This window comes from Rhinatrema bivittatum, chromosome 3 (genome assembly GCF_901001135.1).
Source record: "Rhinatrema bivittatum chromosome 3, aRhiBiv1.1, whole genome shotgun sequence".
Lineage (NCBI taxonomy): Eukaryota > Metazoa > Chordata > Amphibia > Gymnophiona > Rhinatrematidae > Rhinatrema > Rhinatrema bivittatum.
This window is the reverse complement of record NC_042617.1, coordinates 499,838,263-499,864,141: the sequence shown is the minus strand read 5'-3', so window position 1 is coordinate 499,864,141 and position 25,879 is coordinate 499,838,263. Positions and strand designations below refer to the sequence as shown.

The window sequence follows — 25,879 nt, the reverse complement described above, 5'->3', positions numbered from 1 at the left end:
AGGGAGAAAGTTTAGGAGGGCGGGTAGGAAAGTTCCCTCCCGGTCCGCTCCTTAATTGGAGCAGACCGGGAGGGAAGTGGGGGAGCCTCGGCTGCGTCGCTGTGCATATCAATGGAAAATTTGACCCCTCTGTGCGCGCCGCCCACACATGCGCACACGGCCAATGGATTTTATAACATGCACGTGCCGGCATGTGCATACGCCAGGAACCGTGCATATATGGATGCGCGTGCGCTCCTATTAAAATCTACCTCTTAATGTCTATAGTTTGAACTTATCCTCTGTCTCTGCTTGCAGTGGGCTTTCTCTTAATTTCCTCTTTGCCTCCTCATTTCTTTTTCTTTTAAAGCTTATTATCCAGTTTTTCTTTATCATTTGTTATTGCATATCTCTTTCTCTCCACCGACTGTCTTGCCACATTTCATTATCTTCTCTCACCTCCTCTTAATCTCACCCCTGCCTGCCACTTCCGTCTTTCTCCTGGGCTCTTCATACCTCTTCCCTCCACCATGATGCCCTCTCTTCTCACAGCCGTTCTCTTGGTTTATCTCCCCTAACAGCCCCCACTCCTCTTTATCCCACACAGCTCCTTTCCCAGTCCTTTTCATCTCCTTCTTTTACTTTTCCTCTTAAGTTCCCTTCACCTAACCACTCATCCTTGCTCCTCTCGTTATCACAGTCCATGTCCTCTCTCTCCCAGCTTGTATCCCTTTCTCTCAGATACTTTTCCTTTCTCACAGCCCATGTCCCTTCTGTCAGCCCCTCTCGATGGTCTACTAGTGCCTCTCACTATCAGAGCTTGTGCCTACTCCTCTCCCTCTCTCACAGACCTCTCCCAGCCTCCTCACATTTCCTCACTTCCTCCTCTCCCAGGCAGAATTCCTTATTTCAATTCCTCTCCTAGACCCTCACAGCAGTAGTATCCCCACTCCAAGCCAGTATCACATTTTACAACCAGTCTTCCCATTTCCCAAACTGCATTACCTCTCTTTTTTGCTCATTTCTCAGTAGTTCTCTCAGCCCTTCTCTCTCATGCTCCTTATAGCTCCTCTATCCTTCTTTCCCTTCCAAGTCCCTCTATCAGCAACCCTCCCCCACCTCAGCAGCCTGAATGTCCTACAGTACTACAACAACTACTACTTATCACTTCTCTTGTGCTATTTTACTGTTGCTTGCTGGTCTACCTGCAGGGGGAGACAGAAGCAGTAGCAGAGTAGACAGAAGCATTCCCTGCCTGCCCTCTCCTATGGTCTTGCAGCATGGACGTCTCAGCTCCAAATCTACAGCAATGCAGAAGACAATATTGGGGTGTTCAAGCAGCCATAGCACCCAAAGAGCTGGTGCCTATAGCTGGAAACTAGAAATGTAGAGAAATGGTTAAAGCACAAAGGTACAAACTGGGGACTCCAGCTCACTTCTCTTTCCATTACTCACTATGTGACTTGAGCAATGCTAATCCCCTTATGCAATAAGGGGATTAGCGCCTCCACAACTTGCACCTAATGCGCGGCGAAACTTATAGTGCTGATCACATGCAAATGCATGTTGATGAGGCTATTAGTTAATCACCCAAAATGCAAAAAAAAAAAAAGTGTCTAAAACGCATAGTTTTCCGCTCAGAAATTAACGCCTGCCTAGAGCAGGCGTTAATTTCTGAGCACTCCCAAAAGTACAGAAAAGCAGAAAATACTGCTTTTTAAAATACTTTAATAAAGTTAAAAAAAAAAGTTTAAAAAATAATGCGGGCAGACAGGTTCGGAAAACAGACACTCATGGGCGGATTTTAAAAGCCCTGCTCGCGTAAATCCGCCCGGATTTACGCGAGCAGGGCCTTGCGCGCCTATTTTCCATAGGCCGCCAGCGCGCGCAGAGCCCCGGGACGCGCGTAGGTCCCGGGGTTTTTGGAAGGGGGCGTGTCGGGGGCGGGACCCGATGACGCTGCGTTTCGGGGGCGGGGCGCGGCGTGGTCCAGGCCTCCGGACCAGCCCCCGGGTCGGAGGATGGCGCGCCAGCAGTCCGCTGGCACGCGTAGATTTACGTCTGCTTCTCGCAGGCGTAAATCTACGGACAAAGGTAAGGGGGGGGGGGTTTAGATAGGGCCCGGGGGATGGGTTAGGTAGAGGAAGGGAGGGGAAGGTGAGGGGAGGGCGAAAGAGAGTTCCCTCCGAGGCCGCTCCGATTTCGGAGCGGCCTCGGAGGGAACGGAGGCAGGCTGCGCGGCTTGGCGCGCGCCGGCTGCCCAAAATCGGCAGCCTTGCGCCCGCCGATCCAGGATTTTAGAGGATACGCACAACTATGCGCGTATCTTATAAAATCCAGCGTACTTTTGTTTGCGCCTGCTGCGCTGTTTTTAAAAATCTACCCCTCAGTTAACAAGCGTCCATTTCCAGAACCCATGGCTGTGCGCTGATTAGGAAAACAGATGCCGATAAATTCAGTGTCTGTTTTCCTAACCGGCGGATGGCCGCTGACAGCCGACTGCTCACGGGCTTCCGCTGTCAAAGAAGCGCTAGGGGTGTGCAAGCGACCCTAGTGCCTCCTTGACAACGCAAGCCCTAATTTAAATATTGCATGGTGCTGCCAGGAGAGGTGCTGAGTATTCAGCATCCACTTTCAGCGTTCTTTTTTTGCATCGGCCCCCACTATACACACTCGTGGTGTAATGTAAAAATGCCAAATATTTCTGCATCCATCATAGTAAGAATTTGTCTTATTTATAATAAGAAAAGTTGTAAAGCTGCTTCCCTAGTGATCTTTCTATAAAATTGCCTGTACTTTTTTCATTCTGGAATGATTAAAAGTGTAAGTAGCTTGTTAATGATTAAGTTTGTCATATGCTCAGCAAGGAACTTTTACACTCACAAGCATCCAGGTTACTCACAAACTAGTTTGGTGAGTTCCAGAGGTTTGTTGAAATAAATTAAGTACCTGAAGAACAGCCATATCAGGCAGTGCTTTTCCAAAAAGATGTACCTGTTATTTTTTTGAGATAAAAATGCTTTTTTCCCCCCCCAATTTTTAATTAATAGTATCAGTGAATGGCCATTCTTGAAAGAGAGGACGATCTGGAAGACAGCAGAACAACGTAAGTATATAGTTATTTATTCCTATTAAACTTAGTAAGGTAGGGGAAATATTTTGTACAGGTAGTAACACAGCCAGACATTGTGACTTTGAGAGTCTATATTTCTGGCTTTACCCTATTGCACTGCATAGAATAAATAACCTCTACTTTTCAAAGGACATTCCATGCACACATCAGGGCGAAAGCAGGACCGAAATCAGGTTCTGCATGTTAAGCGAGGCGAGTTGACAAAACAAGCAATGGCCCCTGAATGAATTATTGGTGGGTGTCCATGTTGTGCTAGGGAGTGGCACTGTACTTACGTTATATATATATATATATATGGACCCTTGGTAGTGCTTATGTGCTTGATTTTCAAAGTGACTTGTGTAAGCAATCCCCTAGTTTAGGAGTGCAGGTGGCGCTTTGAAAATAAATTAGAAGGGTGTGCATGTAAAAGTACACGTGAAACCCCATTTCACAAATAATTTTACTTGCTCTAGGAAGAGGTGTTCTGGGGTGGGGAGGGGGGATTCGGGCTGGGAAAAGCTGTTATGTGCATACTTTACTTGATTTATTTATTTAAAATACAGTTTCCACTCCCTATATATGCCCCTCCTTTATCCATCCAATACATCTTCGTTATGCACCAATTCTGTTTTACTCCTTATAACTGCTTAATACCCTCTATTTAACCGCTCCTACATGGACTTGCCATCTCTCCCCCTATTTGCCATCTCTAACTTATAATCCCATTCTTTCTTTTATCCTTCCCGAACGTCATACCTAGTATTCCTAGGCTCCCTATATTATTCTTTAAACTATGTTTAACTCAGTTCAGTTAAGTTGCATCTAATTGATATGTTTCGATTTAATTATTTTTACTTGTTTCATGTTTAAGAATTCATATATTAACCTATGTTAAATGTATAACGCTCTGGCGTATGTTCCTGTTCTCTGTACACCGACGCGATATCTCTGATGAGCGGCGGTATATAAAAAACTTTAAATAAATAAATAAATAAATAAGTATTTATATGCTGCCTATATATAGTTCTAAGCATCTTACAAAATAAAACAGATAAAATATTACTGGTCAAACTTTTGACAAAACAAAAACAGTCCAATAGATCAAGTTACTTCAAGTACAAACTAGATAGGGCCAGATTCATTAAGGGGTAGATTTAAAAAAAATATGCACGTGCTACCTGGCGTGCACATATGGACACGCGATTTTATAACTTGTGCACGCCAGTGCGCGCTAGCTATAAAATTGTGGATGGCACGCGCAAGGGGGGCAGGCATACGCAAAAATCGCACGGTGACGTATCGTCGGGTTTCCCCAGTTCCCTTCCAGTCTGCTCCAATTAAGGAACGGACTGGGAGGGAACTTCCTTACTCTCTACTCTAACCTTCCTTCCCCTTCTCCTATCCTACCCACCCCCTATCCCTACCCTGGGTACCCCTATTTTTTTAAATTACTTTTTGCTCCTCCAAAGGAACAGTAGCAAGTTGTGCGTGCCAGCACCCTGCCGATGCGCGGTGCCTCCAGCCCCACCTCTCCCCGCCCCTTTGCCGAGGCTCGGCTCTTGTGCGTGTAACAGGGGTTATGTGCGCGGCTCACGCAAGGCCCAGCTGCGCACATAACCCCTGTTTTTTTGCGCGCACAGGCCATTAAAAATCGGGCCTTAAGGCTTTTCTCTCATTTTGTGTCTATGGGAAAAACCCTTGGTGAATCAGGTACATAGATTGTAAGCCCTCTGGGGATAGGGAAATACCTATGTGTACTTGAATGTAATCCACCTTAAAGTGCCAAAAAGCAGAATATCAAAAAATAAAAATACAAAAAAATAAAAAACACTCAAAAGACTAACAGCATTTAGACACTTGATTGCAATGTCAGAACCTTAGGGCCGCCAGAGGCACAGATAACAGGCAACAGATTAAACAACATCGGTAAAAGCAAGATGAAACAAGTATGTCTTCAGCGTTTTTTTAAATTACTTAATCCATATAGTTAATGATTTTCAAAAGTCTGGGAGCAGGTGTAACTTTCAGCACGTATGCCTATATGCATACAGGGACAGCCTGTGAATTTCAACACGGACATTGCATGGACTTATGCAGGCTTTTTTCTGCTTTGGTTGTATGGGATGTCCTGGAATTCTTGCATCATGAACTATTTATCCTCTCTGAGCCACAGAGCTTTGAAACATCTTTGAACTGTAAGCAAATTCAAGTATGACCACATGACATCAGGAAAAAGAGGCTTTGATATATTGAATTCTCAAAACAGGCCCTTCTCCCCTGGCTCCCAAGAAGAAAATGTTTTGGCTTCTTTAAAAAAATACATTTCCTGTGAGGTTTTGGGGAGAAATCAGCAGATCTTGATTTTGTTAAGTCCAAGAAATAAGTCATATGCTGACAAAATATAAATAATTGTAAATTAACTATTTCTCAGTTTAAAAAAATGTCTTCGACTTTGGGCCTGATGTACTAAAGGGTTTTCCCTGCTTTGTGTCATGGGAAAAATGCTTAGTGCATACTGCATAGGCCGCTTTGTGGTCATTTCCCCATGCAGTTTTCTCTTGAAAGAGGACCAGGCATTTATTGTAGTGGGACTTCATGGTCAGCTTCGGTGTTGCCAAATACACAGTTGAAAATAGATGCACCTTTCCCCTGGACAAATGCCCCCAGAAATACCAAAAAGCATATTTTCTATTTCTAAGCTATTTAATAGTATAAAGCAATATACAATATAAGGTGCTTTTTTTTTCTTTCCAGATCATTAATGCTTGACATGCTAGATCATTTTTTCTAGTATATCTGAGCGTGATTGTAAACAGGGTGACCAAAAATGTCCCCATATAGTCAGCATTAAGCCTGTTGAAGTACAGCTGAGATTCTAGAACTATTTGGTCTAGGAGAAATCAAGAGCCTTCGTAAGCTATGATCCCTGTCAATGGACCTGTAAAAAAAGGAAATTGTAGAAAAAGAGCTTTCCAGTCCACATAGGCCCTTGTGATGGAGTGAATCTATTTGTCCACTTTAGCCTGTGAGGGACCAGGCATTTATCCTGGTCCTCGCTCTGTGGGTGGGACCTTGCTGGGACGGGGATAAGAGTGAAAGCCCGGCTGGGATCAGGAGGCCTGAGTGTCTCCAGGAGGAGGCAGCTCCTGTAACATAAGAGCATAAGAAATGCCATACAGGGTCAGGCCAAGGTTCCATCAAGCCCAGTATCCTGTTTCCAACAGTGGTCAGTCCAAGTCACAAGTACCTGGCAAGTACCCAAACATTAAATAGATCTCAAACTACTATTCCTTACTGATTAATAGCAGTTTATGGAATTTCTTTCTCTAGGAACTTATCCAAACCTGTTTTAAACCCAGTCACACTAACTGCTGTAACCACATCCTCTGGCAATGAATTCCAGAGGTTAACTATGCGCTGAGTGAAAAAGAATTTTCTTTGATTTGTTTTACATGAGTTTTCCATTGTGAAAATAGGCCACTTAATCCTACTCTCTGTTTCCTGTCTTTTAACCAGTTTGCAATCCACAAAAGGGCATCACTTCCTATCCCATGTCTTTTTAGTTTTGTTAGAAGCCTCTCATGAAAGACTTTGTCAAATGCCTTCTGAAAATCCAAATACAGCACATTTACCGGTTAACCTTTGCCCACATGTTTATTCACCCCTTCAAAAAAATTGTAGCAGATTTGTGAAGCAAGACTTCCCTTGGGAAAATCCAAGCTGAGCGACTGTCAGCTTCCCCCCTTTGATTTAGTTTAAAAGCTGCTCTATCTTCTTTTTAAAGGTTAGTGCCAGAAGCCTGGTTCCACCTTGGTTAAAGTGGAGCCCATCCTTTCGGAAAAGTTTCCCCCTTCCCCAAAAGGTTCCCCAGTTCCTTACAAAACTGATTCTCTCTTCCTTGTACCATCGTGTCATCCATGCATTGAGACTCTGGAGCTCTGCCTGCCTCTGGGAACGTGTGCATGGATCAGGAAGCATTTCAGAGAATGCTACTCTGGAGGTTCTGGATTTTAGCTTTCTACCTAAGAGCCTAAATTTGGCTTCCAGAACCTCCCTCCCATATTTTCCTATGTCATTGGTGCCTATATATACCACGACAGCCGGATCCTCCCCAGCTCTGTCTAAAATCCTATCTAGGTGACGCGTGAGGTCTGCCACCTTCGTACTAGGTAGGCATGTTACCAGGCGATCCTCACGCCCATTAGCCACCCAGTTGTCTACATTCCTAATAATCGAATCACCAACTATGATGGCTGGCTTAACCCTTCCCTCCTGAGCAGTATCTTACCTGAAATGCATACTGCTCTAAAGATAGCACCATCCCTCCAACAACCACAGGAAGAATACTGCTTAATCACCTATGGCTTATCATATAACCCACTGATCTCACCTAGGGCTTTAACAACTTTTGATGCTATTTTTTCAATATCCCACAGGAAATGCATACTGTTCCAAAGATAGTACCATCCCTCTGTCAATCCACAGGAGGATTCAGCATATTGTCCCCAACCTACATGATTGCCTCCCTTATGGAATGTTCTGAATGTTGCCCTGCACCTGTCGAGCTGTGGGATTGTGCACACTCCTGGTCTAGTCCTTAATATAGGTAAACTGTAGAGGCCACCAAAAAGCCACAGCTAATATCATGAGCGCATAATATCCTTGAGCTTGCTAATATGACGGCAAGTCCTGATTACATTTCCAACGTTGCTTTTATGATTCCTATTGTTTCCTTACAGCAAGGTTTGCAGACCCTCCGATATGCAATTGAACAGGTATATTCTTGACAGTTTGTGGGCTTTTCATACCTTCTTAGCATCCTTATTTTTCTTAGTTTACATTTCTTATGGCAAGGTTTACAGCCCGAGAAACAGGCAATCTAGCACTATTCATCTGTCCTCTAGAAATGAGATTAGTCGACCCCAGGCAGTTGGGATCATTCACAATTACCATATTCCTAGCCAACTATTACTGCATACAGCACATACAATAACAAATAAAACTGTGCAAGAATATAAGATTTGCTATACTGGGTCAGTTTGAGGGTCCCTCAAGCCCAGCAACCTTGAAACCAAGATGAGAAAGGAGAATGTCAGATTTCCCTACATAAATGAATAATAAACCTGTGCTGCACCAGCCACCCAACATGCCGATACAGGGAAGTGGTGTCTAGGAGGGAGTGAAGCACAGGACAAATGTCCCCTTCAATTCCCCAGACTAGTATCTTTCCCTAAGCATGGAACCTATGGGTAGTCTCTCTCTGCCTAAGGATAAAACTGGTATTTGAAAGGGGAATAACATGCTGAGTGTGTTGTATGCATTGCACAAAGTAGGGCTTGGCTGCCTGTGCCCTACCAGTAGCCCATTCATTACTGCACTCTGAGCTCATGCTGTAGCTAGGCAAGGAGGCAATTGATAAGAACCGTTCTCAGCAAGGAGCCCCAGTGCATCTAAGAGCAGTGAAGTATTTTCAAGAAGGTTCATTGAATAACTGCCCAGAGCAGCAAATGCTACCCTTTAGAGAAACATGGGGTAACCTGCATGGCGTGGCAAATACTACCATAAGAAGCTTGCTGGGCAGACTAGATAGACCATTTGGTCCTTTACTGCCCTCATTATTCTGTTAAAATGTCTTGAGAGAAAAAATTGCAGGCACCTGAACATGCAAGTCTCTGCCACCCACAGGGCCTGCTGACACAGTAGAGTGCTCAATTTTCTTGCCAGACTATGCTGACGCGGCCAGGCGGACCCAAAACATAAAGAAGGAAGAAAAAACTTAAGCGTACTTCCCCATTCTTCTGTAACTCCTGACTGCCACCAGCCTAAATAATCCAAATGTATACCTGAACAAAAAAACACCTTCAAAATGCCCTTGTTTTGACCTGGCCAGCCCTCACTGCACACACACTTCTGATCTGGAGCCGCCTGCCTCTCCTCAGCTTGCATGCTGCTACCACACAATGTGGACTCTTCTACTTTGGATCTACTGCCCCTGCTAAGAGAATGAGCTCCAGAAGTGCGTCCATCTTCCCTCAACAAGTCAAGGTCCTCTATTGGCTGAGGATATTTCATGGAGGTTCAATAAGTCTGGAAATCTTCACCGAGCACCATTTCCATCAAGGCAAGGGCCCAGAAGGCCAGTGGTAGGCCGCAAAAGAGGAGGGAGGCCAGATGGTGTACACCTTTTCTGACACCCTAGCTGCCTCTCCCGGCCTGGTAACCTTCATTGGAGACCTTCTCCGCTGCTCGCAGCCCTGGTGGGGAGGGTATGCATGCACTGCTCCCCCGAAATGCCATGTGGCCTTATTTCCAGTTGCAAGCACTGGCTGGTAATCCGCTGCCTCCACTGAAAACAGCCTGCGATGCAGTAGCGGCTCAACTCTGCATACCGAAGCCAGATCTCATTCCCTCTGCGCAGTGCCACCATGAGCAACCCGATGCCACTGCCCACTGAGCAGACCCCCAGAGCATGACTCTCCCATGACTTACAGGGAGCTGTAGCCACAAGGAAGCTCATCTTTTTTTTTTTTTGATTCATGTCGGGGTGGCTGCCCATTGCAGGGACCTTCCTACAGCCAACAAGAGAGATTGGAGACTGCATACAGTCTCACTCTGTCTATGGTCCATATCAACGGGAAGCCACGGCCCAACCAGCAAGGCCCACCTCAATGCAGCACGCGCTACCGGCAAGGGATCACCCCAATGCACAGCCGCACCACAAACCCACTCCCGCTGAACAGGCTCGATCCAGGGAAGGGCAGAGGAGGCCAAAAGGTAGGCCACAAAATGGAGGGAAGATAGAGGATGCAAGCCCTTACCTTGGAAAAACCACCAAAAGAAGAGGCTAGGAGGCGGGTCTGCTCACCTTTAAATTCTGTTTGTCAGTCCAACCCCCCAGCCCCTACCCCCCCTTGCTCCAGAGGCGGAACACCTTGCTGGTTGTGGCCTCCCCGCCTTAATTGGGGGGCAGGATGGCCCCTAAAGATGGAAAGAATTTCCTTTTGCGCTGTGCTTTGTATAAAAGCGCAGAGTGATTTACAAACAAGAAAAGACACAGAGAGGTATATATTCAAATGCCATTTAGATGGATAATTTAGAGTTATCCGTCTAAATGGCAAGTTTTGGTATTATCCGACTAAAATCTAGTTTTGGTATTATCCGACTAAAATCTAGATGGATAAAAAATGGAGACGTTCCGGGGGCCATGTCTGGAAGGAGCTACTTATCCGTCTAACTTAGCCGGTCAAGTAGTGATATTCAAACTTATCCAGCTGAGGTAGCCAGAAATTTTAGATCTGATATTGAGCATGTCTTAAATTAGCTGGTTATCTTATTTGGTTAAGTTTAAAGTTATCAGGCTATATTCAGCGTCAAGGCCTAACTACCGAATATCCCAGCTAAGTTAGCCGGATAAGTCTTATCCGGCTAACTTAGGCCTAGATTTACAAAAAGACCGTGGCGTCGTCAATCCCGCGGTAACGGGGAGTGGGGTGGCAAAGCGGGGGGCTGTTCTGCGATAGCTGGCAGCGATCGCACCTCCGCGGTGCAATCCCTGCCAGCGTCGCGCCAAATAACTACACCATAAAAGGTGTAGTTATTCGGCGCAAAACTGACAGTGATAAACAAGCGTACCTTTCGCTGTCGGCGAAGTCTTCGCGGCCTCAGCCCCGGTGCCGCCCTGACTCCTCCTCTTCCAGGGCTGCCGCTGCCTTGACTCCGCCCCCATCTTGGTATTGCACGCAATAAGGGACTTTTTGCGTGCAAAACATTCCTTATCGCGTGTGATCCGCTTGGTAAATGACCCCCTTACTTAGCCTGCTTTGTTTAAATATGGACCTCAGAAAGTATAGCTAATTTCAAGGTGACAATGGCTCCATAATTACTTACACTGGAGCACAGTTTGCCACAATATGTGGCTGAGAAAGAAAAACTAGGAAAAGGGAGGAAGGGAGGTGCCACCAGTTTCTCCTTGCTGCACATATACCAAATGGCAGACGTGAGACATGAAACCTGAGCCAGACTCTCCGATACATATGGGAGTGCATAGAAAAAAATATTTGTTTTGGTTTGGTTTGATTTCAGATTTTTAAATATCATTTTTGTGTGCTAAATGGATTTAGTGCATGCTAAAAGACTGAATCCAAAAGAAAATTTGACCCTTTCATGTTATTTTGAATCAGAAATGAAATAACAAATGTTTGGGTATTTCTGTCATTTAAAAATGAATGCGCATCCTTATTCAGTAATTGAGATGAGTGACTACGACACATGAATGAATTCAGTGGCTCTCTGAAACAGTTCATGTGTACAGAACTTCACCTTTTGTTTTTCAGGGACAGGATGGAAAGTACTAGCATAAGATACTTCATGCTAACCTAATGTGCGGCGAGAAGGAGCTGTGGAGTCAGCTCTGTAAAAGGACAGTGATGATAGCCTTACCCTTCTTGTGTTTTTTTAACACCGTGGTACTGCATTTTGTGGGTGAGTGTTAAGGATCTTAAATATTATTGTATATTTTGATGTGCTTGATGCAGACATTGTGACTCAAACAAGCATCTAACAACAGGAAGGCAAGTCGGTGGTAGCTAGCTGTTCTTTAAGAAAACATTTTCCCTCTGTCTCCATTCTGCTCACCTTTTCAGAATTGAGATTTCTCAACTAGATCCAAAGTCAGCAGGGAACCACTGGACTAGCAGTTGGTAAATTTGCTTTTGAAAAGCTGTCTGACACGGAGATGAAATCCTCAATTTTTGTTGAAGCTTATGCCAGTCTATGTTTTCACTAAGATGCATGTCCTGACTGTCAAGAGAAAGATGAAGCTGTGTATTTTCTGAACCTCGACTTGTAAACTAACTAACTAACCAACTAAATATCCTTCAAGAATGATATTTGATCATCAATGTCCAGTAAGGGGTATGTTTGTCTCTCCATAGCATCAACTGTAAGTTTACAGATAGAGCCAAAAGTGGGAAGCATCGCTGGTGGAACATGGATCACACTGACATTTGATGGTGAGTTTCAGAGATTTTGCAACAGCTTTACTTTCTATAAAAAGAAATTTGTGTGTATGCATGTGTAGGGAAGAGTGGGAGGGAAGGAGGTTGTCAGCATTCAGTCTTGACCATTTTTTAACTTTCATTCTGCATTTGCATTCTTCATTACATTGCTGGCCAGTGAGGCATTAAAATGGATAGGCAGTTCACCTGACCCGCTCATTCTGAAACTCACAAAATACTCCAGGAGTAATACATACACCTTTTTTTTCTTTTTACTTTCCTTTACACTTCTCATCATCTCCCTTGGATTTCACCTCTTATTCCCTCACCTGGCCACTCTTACTCTATTGACAACGAGTGACCAAGGTGCCCTGCTGTAGCCTCTCTTCCCCTGGACCAGAATCTTCTGTTGCTTCACTCTGTCCCTGCATTCTGCCACTGAACATATGCTTTTGAGAATCTGTCCATTCAGCCCCATTTATATTAAAATATCTCCCATCTACAGTAATGGAAGACAAACTTTATGCTCCTTCAAATTGGATTTGCTTTCTATTCCTCCACCAGTGGTAATTAAACTCAAATCCACTATCTTTTTATCTTTTATCTTTTTTTCAGATTTATTAATTGCCTAAAAACCTAGGCGATGTACAAAATAAAAAAACATACATAAAATGCTGATTATACATAATGAAGATCTATCAACAATAGACATAGACATGGACATGGACAAACGATGACCAGATAGAAAATGCTTGCAATAATGCCATAACTTAATAAAAGGCCTGCTTAAACAACCATGTGTTTAATAGTGACTTGAAAAGTTTTAGACTGTCTGCTTGGCCCCTGTTATGTGGAAAGGTGTTCCACATATTAGGGGCAGCAACAGAGAAAGCACAATCCCTGGTGCTCCACAGCCTGGCATGGACTGGTGAGGGTATGTCAAGGAGGCCCCTTTGCGAGGAACAGAGTTGTTGAGAGAACAGAATTACAGTAGTCGACAGTAGGGAGAATGGATGCTTGAACTATTGTCCAAAAATCAGACTTTTCCAAAAGGTGTTTGAGACCACGCAGGACTTGAAGTTTAAAGAAATTGGACTTTATGATGTTTTAGACATGGGGGCGAAAGGATAGACAAGGATCAATTAGCACGCTGAGGTTACATATACAAGCGTTGAGTGAAAATGAAGTATTTTCAATAGCAATTGAGGACTGAGAAATCTTAGAACGAGTGCATTGTACCAAAACACATTGGGGTAGAATTTCAAAACATAGGCGCGCGCGTCCATGTGCGAACGCTACCCGGCCAGCGCGCGCATGTAATAAAATTTCGGGTTGGCGAGCACAAGGGGGGGGGGGGGGGGGGGTGTATAATTTTGCACATATGTGCGGCGACGCATCGGGGCCTTCACCAGCTCCCTCCCAGTCTCCTCCTTAATTGGAGCGAACTGGGAGGGAACTTCCCAACCCAGTACCCTAACCTCCCTTCCCCTTCCCCTATCCTGCCCTCCCCCTATCCCTATCCTAACTACCCCAGTTTTTTTTGTTTTACTTTTTGCTGCTGCCAAGGAGCAGGAGCAAGTTGCATGTGCTGATACCCTGCCAGCATGTGATCCCCCGGAACAGCAGCAAATGGCCGCTGTACGGGCTCCTCTAGCCCTGCCCCACCCTGTCCCTGGACCATCCCGCCCCGCCCCCAGACCGCCCCTTTTTAAAGCCCCAACACTTACACATATCCCGGGATTTACGCGCGTGTCTGGGCCTGTTTGAAAATTGGCCCAGTGTGCGTAAGGCCCGGCCACGCGTGTAAACCCTGGGATTTACGCGCGCCAGGGTTTTAAAATCTACCCCATTGTGTTTTAGAGCTGTTCAGAGATAATTTATTATAAAATAGCCATTGTTTGATGGTGAAAAGGCATAAGTTAATCAAGTCCATGCTGTTATTCGAGGAAGGGAGGACTCGTACAAAATAATTGTATATCATCTGCATAGAGTTTATATCCATCACACAGGCTCGCTAGCACTTTACATAAAGGCACTGACCCTTGGGGCAAACCAGTTGAAATTTTTACCAGTGTGAGTAATTATGATCGTAATTGACATGTTGTAGCTGATCTGATAGGAAGGAATGAAACCATTGAAGAATGGAGCCTGAGATTCTGCATTCACATAGATGGTAGAGCAAGATGGAATGATCCACTGTGTCAAAGGCTGCTGTGATATCTAGAGAAACTAAGATATATGTGTTACCCAAATCAAGGCCTCTTCTAAAAGTATCTGTCAAAGACAATAAGAGGAGTTCTCTGCCAAGTGACTCCCTAAAACCAAACTGGTGGGGATCAAGTAAATGCTGAGTCTCAACAAAGTCAGTCAGTTGGAAGAGGACAACACTTTCAATCAGTTTAGCTAGAAAAGGAAGCAAGGAAATAGGCTGATTGTTGTTCAGATCTGATGGGTCAAAACTTTTTTTTTTTCAGAAGAGGTTTAACAGAGGTTTTCTTGAGAGATTTAGGAAAAACTCCTTTAGATAATGAGAGGTTGACTAAAATTTTGATGGAGGGTATTACAGCATCTTTGATACTCTTCAGGATTGAAGCACTGCAAGGATTAAGTGCTGAATAAGCAGGGTTCAGTTTAGAGATCACTTGGCTAAGCTCTAACGTGGAGGTTGAATCAAATTCATTCCAGGAGGACTCAGAATCAGTGATAGAAGATGACGTCCAGTTAGGTACAGTTGCTCAGCTTTCAGTTATCTGGCTCTATCTCTTTGAAACATGCTTCTGTTTGATTTTTGGTTTAGGAAGAGTCAAGGCTTGGCATTTTATTCAAGCTTTTGGAACATAAAATATCTCTTGTGGCCATTTTTTTTCTAATCTGGGCCTTTTTGCTTTCCATCTGGGGATGTTATGTTCATTCTAATAAGTATTTTGGATCTGCTGTAATTTTCTTTTTTTCCTATTTATTGTTTTTCATTATGTTTAGTTTAAATTACATATTAGAATGCTTATTATATATATATTTTTTTCTTTTTTTGTAAGCTGCTTTAAAGCTGAGAAAAGCAGGTAATCAAATGAATAAACTAAATTAAGACCTTAGCATACAGTTTAGCTCAACCTTCTTGACAGTCCATGATGGTAGGGTAGGGCAAGCTTGCCTGACAAGACTTTTTAAATTGCTGACTTGCTGTAACTAAGAAAATGGGAGAACCAATAGTAGGGAATTGTCAAGTGAAAAATACATTACAAAGTTACCTGACATCCACTAAATGTCACACCTCAAAATAGTTTCTGCACTACTCAAGTGTGCAAAATAAGAAACCAAATAACATTTTTGGAACTGGAATATAAAGTTAATTGTAGTATAGTAGGTTTTACCTACTTTCTTTACCTTAACCAGATACCACTTTCCACATGCTTCCCCTTTCAGACAGCCCAAGTCTCCTGGATTATAAAGGAGACCCCTCAAACTCTCTGCATCCTCTCTCATCTCCCAGCTGCAGTGGTCTTCTGGCTGACCATCACCTGAACCTTTTGTTCACATGAGAGGGCAATCATAACTATCCTTCCCCCTCCTGCCATGCTTCTTTCTCCTACTTCAGGGCCAGAGAAAGAGAGCCAGACATACAGTATGCTTATTGTCCTATCATATCAGCTGTCTTTCCTGCTCCCCATCCCCTGCAGTGTGTGTGAGGTTCCTCTGTAAACAAGAAACACACACAGAAAGATGGACAGGAGGATAACAAGTGTGATTTTGACAGGCCATCCCTTCATTGTTAAGAGGCAGACAGATGGATGGGAAGGGGAAGAAGAAGAAAACAGGACTAAATATAATAAAAGAAGCAATAAAAAGATAACTCAGCAGAAGAGAGACATGGTAAAAGCAGAGGAAAGCCCCAGAGCATTATAAGAAAAGAACTCAAATAATAAAGGTAGAAAAATGGTTCATTTTCAATTTTAGGTATCTGATTATTTGATATTTGAATGTTTGTATTTGAATATATAATGAGGATACTTTTCAATGCAGAAATTCCCTTTTACAAAATTGCCTGATAGATATGCAGGCAAACATATCCATATATTGCTAAGCAATCTAGTTCCCTTAAATTTCTGGTAGATTCCCATCTCACTTGCTGAGGGCTTAATAGAAGGGTTAAAAGATATAAGATAGATTTTTGTTTACTTTGGATTTGATTTGTTTGTCTTGAATGTTTATCTCTTATTTCTGTGCATGTTTTTTGCTTATATTTGAATTTATGACGTATAAACAAAAAGTAAAAAAAAACAACATCATCCATGTCCCCTCCCAATGATAGGGTGAATCAGCTTGGGGGCGGGGTAGCACTTTATGTTCAGGGTGGCATAAAGTCCAACAGGACAAAGATCTTGCGAGAGACTAAATGCATAATCAAATCTTTATGGGTAGAAATCCCATATGTGTTGGGTAAGAGTATAGCGATAGGAGTATAAAACCATCCATCTGGCTAAAATGATAAGACGGATGATGAAATGCTAAGAGAAATCAGGGAAGCTAACCAATTTGGCAATGCAGTAATAATGGGAGATTTCAATTACCCTCAGTACTGATTGGGTAAATATAACATCAGGACATGCTAGAGACATAAAGTTCCTGGATGGAATAAATGACTGCTTCATGGAGCAATTGATTTAGGAACACAGGATTTGGTGAGAGAGGTAATGGTGACGGGACCATTTGGCAATAGTGATTATAACATGATCAAATTTGAATTAATAACAAGTAGGGGGACAATAAGTAAATCTACAGCTTTAGCACTAAACATTCAAAAGGGATACTTTGATAACATGAGAAAGATAGAAAAAAATGAAAGGTGCAGCTACAAAGGTTAAGAGTGTAAAACAGGAGTGAACATTGTTTAAAATATTATCTTAGAAGCACAATCCAGATGTATTCCATGCATTAAGAAAGGTGAAAGTGAGACCAAACAATTTCCAGCTTAGTTAAAAGGTGAAGTAAAAGAGGCTATTTTAGCCAAGAAAGCTTCCTTCAAAAATTGGAAGAAGGATCTGTTGCACTCGCTGGCTGTGGAGCCCCGTGGCTGGCCTCACTCACCTGCCATCGTGTCGCCACAGCTGGACCAGCTCTGGGCTGTCTCTTGGCAGCGGGGACACGCCGCTGCCGTCACACTTCCTCTTGGTGACCTGGAGCCACCAACCACGCCGTTGACTTCCAGTCCCTGCCAACATTCCCTAGGTACACGCACGCACCTTTCTGCTTTATTTAAAGGGCCCACAGCAGGAAATTCACTGGAACCCTCACTGATGACATCATCGCTCAGGGACTACTTAAGGCTGGTCCTTGCCTTCAGTCCTTGCGTCAGCAACAGGTCGAACTCCTAGAGAGTAGCTAGTTGCCTGACTCTGTGTTCTTGTCTCCTTATTCCTGACTCCATGCTCCTGTCTCCGTGCTCCTGCCTCCTGGCCTTTGTCTTCTCTTTCCCTGGATTGCTTCTTGGCTTTGACCTCAAACTTCCTCTGGACTTAGCTTGATCGCCGCCTGCCTCGACCCTTGGTACGTCTTTTGGACTCCACTGTTGGCTGCCTGCCACAACCCTTGGAACGTCTTGTTTCCACCTGCTGTCCATCGTGGTATTCCTTGTCATCGGAGACCTGCACCTAAGTCCATCCGGCCCTGGCAAGCAAGGGCTCAACCTGTGGGGAATGAGGGCTAGAATTGGTGAAGGTCGTGTTGGGTCTCCGCACCGGCCAGTTTCACCTGCCAATGACAAGGACCTGTAGGGCTCCCCCCTTCAGGTGGCGTCAACCTCGTCTCAATCCAAGGGTCCACTGTTACAACAGGATCATTCTGATGAAAATAGGAAAAAGCATAAGCATTGGCAAGTTAAATATAAAACACTGATAAGACGGGCTAAGAGAGAATTTGAAGAGAAGCTGGCCTTAGATGCAAAAACTCATAAAATAAACTTTTAAAAATATATCTGAAGCAGGAAGACTGCATGGAAGTTGATTGGACCATTAGATAATCGAGGGGTTAAAGGGGTACTTAGGGAAGATAAAGCCATTGTGGAAAGAAAAAATGAATTCTTTGCTTCTGTGTTTACAAATGAAGATATTGGGGATATACCTGTTCCAAGGGTGATGATTCAGATGATTCAGATGAACTGAACCAAATCACAGTGAATCTGAAAAATGTAGTAGGCCAGATTTACAAACTGAACAGTAGAAAATCATCCAGACCAGATGGTATACACCCCAGGGTTCTGAAAGAACTCAAAAATGAAATTTCAGATCTATTACTAGTAATTTGTAACCTGTCATTAAAATTGTCCATTGTACCAGGAAACTGGAAGGTGGCCAATGTAACCCTGATATTTAAAAAGTGCTCCAGGAGTGACATTGGAAACTATAGACTGGTGAGCCTGACTTCAGTGCTGGGAAAAATCATGGAAATTATTCTAAAGAACAAAATCATATAGATAGACAGGGTTTAATGGAACATAGGCAGCATGGATTTACCCAAAGGAAGTTTTGCCTCACCAATCTGCTACATTTTTTTGAGGGGGTTAATAAACATGTGGAAAAATGTGAACAGGTAGATATAGGGTTTTTAGATTTTCAGTCGGCATTTGACAAAGTCCCCCATGAGAGTCTTCAAAGACAGTTAAAAAGACATGGGATAGGAGGCAATGTACTTTTAAGGATTGCAAACTGGTTAAAAGTTAGGAAACAGAGAATAGGATTAAATGATCAGTTTTCTCAGTGGAGAGAGGTAAACAGTGCAGTGCCCCTGGGCACTGGTGCTTTTTAATGTATTTATAAATGATCTCTAAGGGGCACTTAGAGAAGATAAGGCCATCGCGGAAAGATTAAATGATTTCTTTGCTTCGGTGTTTACTGAAGAGGATGTTGGGGAGGTACCCGTAATGGAGAAGGTTTTCATGGGTAATGATTCAGATGGACTGAATCAAATCACGGTGAACCTAGAAGATGTGGTAGGCCTGATTGACAAACTGAAGAGTAGTAAATCACCTGGACCGGATGGTATACACCCCAGAATTCTGAAGGAACTAAAAAATGAAATTTCAGACCTATTAGTAAAAATTTGTAACTTATCATTAAAATCATCCATTGTACCTGAAGACTGGAGGATAGCAAATGTAACCCCAATATTTCAAAAGGGCTCCAGGGGCGATCCGGGAAACTACAGACCGGTTAGCCTGACTTCAGTGCCAGGAAAAATAGTGGAAAGTGTTCTAAACATCAAAATCACAGAACATATAGAAAGACATGGTTTAATGGAACAAAGTCAGCATGGCTTTACCCAGGGCAAGTCTTGCCTCACAAATCTGCTTCACTTTTTTGAAGGAGTTAATAAACATGTGGATAAAGGTGAACCGGTAGATATAGTATACTTGGATTTTCAGAAGGCGTTTGACAAAGTTCCTCATGAGAGGCTTCTAGGAAAAGTAAAAAGTCATGGGATAGGTGGCGATGTCCTTTCGTGGATTGCAAACTGGCTAAAAGACAGGAAACAGAGAGTAGGATTAAATGGGCAATTTTCTCAGTGGAAGGGAGTGGACAGTGGAGTGCCTCAGGGATCTGTATTGGGACCCTTACTGTTCAATATATTTATAAATGATCTGGAAAGAAATACGACGAGTGAGATAATCAAATTTGCAGATGACACAAAATTGTGCAGAGTAGTTAAATCACAAGCAGATTGTGATAAATTGCAGGAAGACCTTGTGAGACTGGAAAATTGGGCATCCAAATGGCAGATGAAATTTAATGTGGATAAGTGCAAGGTGATCCATATAGGGAAAAATAACCCATGCTATAATTACACGATGTTGGGTTCCATATTAGGTGCTGCAACCCAAGAAAGAGATCTAGGTGTCATAGTGGATAACACATTGAAATCGTCGGTTCAGTGTGCTGCGGCAGTCAAAAAAGCAAACAGAATGTTGGGAATTATTAGAAAAGGAATGATGAATAAAACGGAAAATGTCATAATGCCTCTGTATCGCTCCATGGTGAGACCGCACCTTGAATACTGTGTACAATTCTGGTCGCCGCATCTCAAAAAAGATATAATTGCGATGGAGAAGGTACAGAGAAGGGCTACCAAAATGATAAGGGGAATGGAACAACTCCCCTATGAGGAAAGACTAAAGAGGTTAGGACTTTTCAGCTTGGAGAAGAGACGACTGAGGGGGGATATGATAGAGGTGTTTAAAATCATGAGAGGTCTAGAACGGGTAGATGTGAATCTGTTATTTACTCTTTCGGATATTAGAAGGACTAGGGGACACTCCATGAAGTTAGCATGGGGCACATTTAAAACTAATCGGAGAAAGTTCTTTTTTACTCAACGCACAATTAAACTCTGGAATTTGTTGCCAGAGAATGTGGTTCGTGCAGTTAGTATAGCTGTGTTTAAAAAAGGATTGGATAAGTTCTTGGAGGAGAAGTCCATTACCTGCTATTAAGTTCACTTAGAGAATAGCCACTGCCATTAGCAATGGTTACATGGAATAGACTTAGTTTTTGGGGTACTTGCCAGGTTCTTATGGCCTGGATTGGCCACTGTTGGAAACAGGATGCTGGGCTTGATGGACCCTTGGTCTGACCCAGTATGGCATTTTCTTATGTTCTTATGTTCTTATCTAGAAAGGGGAATGAGTGTCAAGCGCACGCACCTAAGGATGGAGCAGCACATGAGGAACAATGTTGCAGGAAGTAGGGGCAGCATGAGCATGGCAGCCTGCTGCGGATCCTCTTGGGGGCCTTCTCCGGTGTCGGTGTTCTCTTCATTGGGCTCAGGGTTGGAGGTAAATGCGGCAGTCCATGGGGTAGGCCTGTGGACCGCCAAATGCAACAGTACCCTTCCTCTTAAACATCCTCCCTGAGGGCTTTGGTTTTTCGGGATGAGGGGCATGAAATTCCCACAGACATAATGTAAGTCCTGGAAGATTTCATTCATCATCTTTTGGAAGACAGCCATGGCATTACATAGCCTGAGGGACATCAATAGATAGTCGTAATGTTCAGCACGTGCATTGAATGCTGTCTTCCATTCATCGCCAGATTTAATCTGGACCAAATTGTAGGCTCCTCGGAGGTCTAACTTTGTAAAGATCCTAGCCCCTTGGAGTCAGTCAAAGAGTTCAGAGATTAATGGTAAAGGATACCGATCCTTTTTAGTGATGTCGTTTAATCCACATTAGTCGACACAGGGCCTGAGTGATCCATCCTTTTTGGAAACAAAGAACAAGCTGGCCCCCACTGGGGATGAAGATGGTTGGATGAAACCCCATTTTAAGTACTCCAACAGTGCATGGATCTCAGGAAGAGACAAGGGGTAGACCGTGCCTCGTGAAGGTTTGGTATCGGGTAATAGTTCAATTCCACAATTGTATAACCGATGGAGTGGTAAGGTTTCAGGCTTTTGCTTGGAAAACACATCCTCATAGTTGCTGTACTGGTGAGGAAGGTCTGAGTGTGTGGTGGCCAATTTAAGTTGGAGTGGAGGCTCCGTGTGTTCCAAGCATGAGCTTCGGCATTGCTGTTCCCAGCGAGCAAGTTGCAGCATGGCCCAATCAAACTGTGGGGAGTGCTTCTGGAGCCAGGGAAGACTCAGTACAATTGGGTGGACAGCTCGGGCAATGACATGGAAAATCATCTGTTTCTTATGGAGCAGGCCAGTGTATAAGGTCAGAGGAGCAGTGGCCTGGGTTATCTGGACAAGCAAAGGATCCTCATAGTTGGAGGAGTTAATTAGTGGAAACTTCCTTTGTACAGTTGGAGTCCGTAGATGGTCTACTAATTCCTTCATGACTAAGTTCCCTCCTGCGCCAGAATCCACCAGCATGAGGGTGGTGAAATGCTGGTTGTCCATGGTGATTGTCACTGGAAGAGTCAATTGAAGAGCAGATGTAGTAAAGCTTCGGATCATCTCCCCACCAGATCCTGGGCTTGGAAATCTCAGCTTGATTGAGCATTGGGCATACAGATGACCTGTACCTGCACAATTAAGGCACAGGCCTAGATACTGAAGGCGGAGTCTCTCCTCAGGTACAAGGCAGCCATGGCCCAGCTGCATGGGTTCTTCAGAGTGGGCAAGGAAGGTGGAGCAGGAACTGGTGGCAACAATGGTCACTGGAAGCAAGGAGACAGCACCACGGGCCCACACGTTGGTCTATGAGCCCCTCCAGGGAATCCGGTAGTTCCCATGCTTCCAGTTCATCCTTGATCCTGGAGGACAGGCCCTCCAGGAATATACCGCGGAGGCAATCCTCCCTCCAGTTGAGTTTGGTTGCCAGGGTACGGAACTTTATGGCATAATCCACTAGAGGCCAGTAACCCTGGCGCAGGTGCAGAAGGTTGGAGCTTATTGTAGCCAACTGTTTGGACTTGTCAAAGACTCTCTTAAATGCAGAGATGAAGTGCAGTAGGTCCATGAGAAGCGGATCCAAGTGCTCCCATAAAGGAGAGGCCCAGGCCAGAGTCTTGCCATCTAGGAGGGAAAGTATGAAAGTGGTTGTCACTGTGTCATCAGGAAAAAGTTCTGTTTGGAGGGTGAAATGCATATAACATTGGTTTAAAAATCACCGGCAGTGTTTGGGATCCCCAGCATACCAAAGTGGAGAAGGCAAGTGCAGGATGGGGTGACTTGGAGTGGCAGGCACTGATGGCACTGCCACTGGCTTTATTGCTGCAGCTGAAGCTGAGACTGCATCCAGATGGGTAGTGAGTCGCTCTATGGAAGCTTCCAATAGTTCCAAGAACCATCGCTGTAATTGGAGCCTGTGGGCAAGCCCCAGAATGGCCTGGGGAGTGGTGCCCTCCGCTGAGTCCATGGCCTTGGTAATCTGTTGTGGGTGTGGACCCCTGAGCCGAGGTGGAGTTGGCGCAACCTGCAGGGAGGAGCCCTGCATTTCTCCACCATTTGTTGGTGGAGCTGGCTGTGGCAGAGGCCCAAATGGAGCTTCACCTATACCAGCCCTTGTTCCCCTTATGTTGAGCCCTTGGGTGCCGGGGCTGGCAAGTCTTAGGCAGGGGCCTCTGCTGATGAGCTGGATGTCTGGAGAGGTAGTCGGATCATAGGCCAGGGTCCGAGACAGGCTGGGTTCAGGCGTAATTGGAGGGCAGGTAGTGGTCGAAGCAGGCAGCGTTCGGACATGGTCATGAGTCAGGCAGTGGTCAATGGCAGGCAGAGTTCTAGCAAGTCGAGAGTCAAGCAGGCCAAAGTCAGAACCAGAAATCCATCTGAGGGAAAATGGGATGGATAGGCAGGCATGGAGACGAGGAATAGCACAGGAGGCAGAGATGACAAGGAAGACAAGAAGAACTGAAGACTGACTAAGAAATGAAGACTGACCACAGGATGAAGACAAAGACCAGGAACTGAAGAGATGAAGACCGAGACCACAGGAATGAAAACCAAGAATGCAGGAATGAAGACCAGGAACACACTGAAATGACTTTCTCTACCAAAGTAGTGGACTTATTGCTGAGGCATCCTGAAGCAGAGGAACTTCCCTTTTATTTGGCAGCAGTGATGACATCATCCGTAGGGACTGCAGAGGCTTTCCTGCAGCGGTCCTTTTAAACCTGACAGAGTGTCACGTGCGCCTAGGGATGGCGCAGTGCATGAGGATCAACGTCGCAAGGAGCAGAGGCAGCATGAGTGCGGTGGCCTGCCATGGATTCTCTTGGGGGCCTTCTCCGGTGTTGGCATTCTCCCCATCATTCTCAGGGCTGAAGGCAAGCCTGGTGGTCTGTGGGGTAGGCCCATGGACTGCCAAACGCAACACCTGCATCTACTTTTAGCTGGATTGAGAGAGAGAGGCATTTTCAGATGACCAGTTACTTGGGTAAATAGCTATTTACCCACATAAATGACTTTGGAAATTGCCCTTTATGGAGGTCATTTTCAAACAGCCCGCATAGTTGCAAGCTATGTCATGTTTTAATGTGCATACCTTTTCCAAATTCTTAAAGAGAAACCAGTATTGTGTCTTTGACAATTAGCAAGTGGAAAGGTTATGTGTGCTTTGTTCCTGCTGTTTCTATCGGTTGCAGAGTGGGGGATGCAAACCTGCATAATATACATTTGAAAATCAAACAAATATGTGTTGCTTTCCCCCTACAATCTAAATGCACTGAGAGGATTGTCTGTTTTTAATGAGGCTAAAAATAAGTGCTCTGTGGAATCCATATGTACTTTTCCCTGCATTTGACATTTTCTATCAGGCCATTTTGCCTGGATAAATAATCATTAAACCTGGTAACTGCCTGTGAAAGTTGCCCTCCCCATCACATCACACTGTTTCCTCTGCTTTTTTGTTTATTAATAACTTCGCTAGGTAACGTGTCCTCCTGAACTGGCCACCAACAGCATTCTTAAGGCTCTTAGCATGCCAGCCCAGCTTAATTACAGTGTTAGACTATCACTATAAAGTGCAGTTCAGTTTAGTCCAGTTGGTTTCTGGTCATTGATACGGAGAAAGTTAAACAGTCAAGGATCCATACTCCTTATTGATGCCATTTTTTTTATTTATTTAAAAAGGCATTGACGAATCGCTCAAAGTGATGTACAATCAATATCATAATACACATCAGCTAAAATAAAACTAAACAGAACAGAACAAAAATCTGCACACATAATTAAACTACTTCAAATGATTAAAATGTTGAGAGTGTATCTCCTGTGTCCCTCGCCCAACAGCCTAACTTAGCCCCTTCAACATACTTTATTTTCTGCTACTGCTCAACCTGTTTTAGCCCTCCCATACATTTTAATCACTGCTGCTGCTCATCGGCCACATTTTCAGCCCTCTTTGAAATTTCAAAAGATTTTATTCTTCTCTTAGCCTCCCCCAGGAAGCTCATTCCACAACTTTGGAATTGCTGAGGTGAAAGATCTTTTTTTGTAACCACATTTTCTAAAAGCTTTTATTGGTGGTAACTGCAGCTGCAATTTTTGATTCGATCTTTGTTCCCTCCCACTGATAAGCCACTGAATTCGGCTTTTTAATTGCGGCGGTCCCAAGCCACGTACTGTTTTAAAAGCCTGCAAAAGATTTTTTAAATCACACTTCTGTGTGAGCAGAAACCGATGTAAATTTACCAGCAGCGGGGATGCTGGAGCACTTCTTGCACAGCCCAGTACCACCCGTGCTGCCTCATTTTGGACCATTTCCGTTACCTTGCTTGGTAGTCCCAAGTTTATGGCATTGCAGTAGGTCCAAAAACGACAGCACGAGGGCACAGGCCATCTTTATTTAATGTCCCCCAAAGCCAAAAAAGACTGCGAATGAACCTCAAAATGTCAAGGTGGAGTAACCCCTGCTAGGGTACGTAAAAAAAACAGGTGATGAGGGGTTCTGATCCTGGCGCAAAGTCTGCAGGTTTACAAAAGTGTTTGGGTAAGATTTTGGCTTGGACCAGGCTCAGAGTTTTAAAGAGTGGAGATCTCTGCCTAAACAGGAAAAAGAAAAAAAACAAACCAAACACTTTTCCCCTCTGTTACCACCCAGTGGAACTCTTGTCCTCGTCCTCAAACATTCCTGTGGTTGCCTGTATTACATCAAACCCAGGACCTTGGGATCCAACAAAGGGAGTCTCACAGATCATCTGTGTGGTTCTAACTTATTAAACTTTTATTAAACAGTACCTGCAGTAATCCACACAGAAAGGATGACTCACGGCTCCTAGCTGCAGATACACTAAAAGACAACGTTAGATACACAAATCCCAAATCTATGATAGCAGCAAAGAAACAATCAGAACTC

The 25,879-nt window shown here is 44.1% G+C and overlaps 1 protein-coding gene across 3 annotated transcripts in view; it reads left to right on the top strand.

Annotated features, from left to right (window-relative positions):
- Positions 1–2,845: 2,845 nt before the first annotated feature.
- Positions 2,846–25,879, top strand: part of PKHD1 (PKHD1 ciliary IPT domain containing fibrocystin/polyductin) — a 1,284,809-nt gene continuing 1,261,775 nt past the window's right edge. Inside the window, exons 1-4 of one of the 3 annotated variants that reach the window (XM_029596114.1) lie at positions 2,846–2,892; positions 3,030–3,085; positions 11,428–11,575; positions 12,028–12,105. In XM_029596114.1, coding sequence (XP_029451974.1) covers positions 11,473–11,575; positions 12,028–12,105 — 181 coding nt within the window. In that variant the 5' untranslated portion in view covers positions 2,846–2,892; positions 3,030–3,085; positions 11,428–11,472. The other 2 variants (XM_029596113.1, XM_029596115.1) reach the window with 2 other exon arrangements.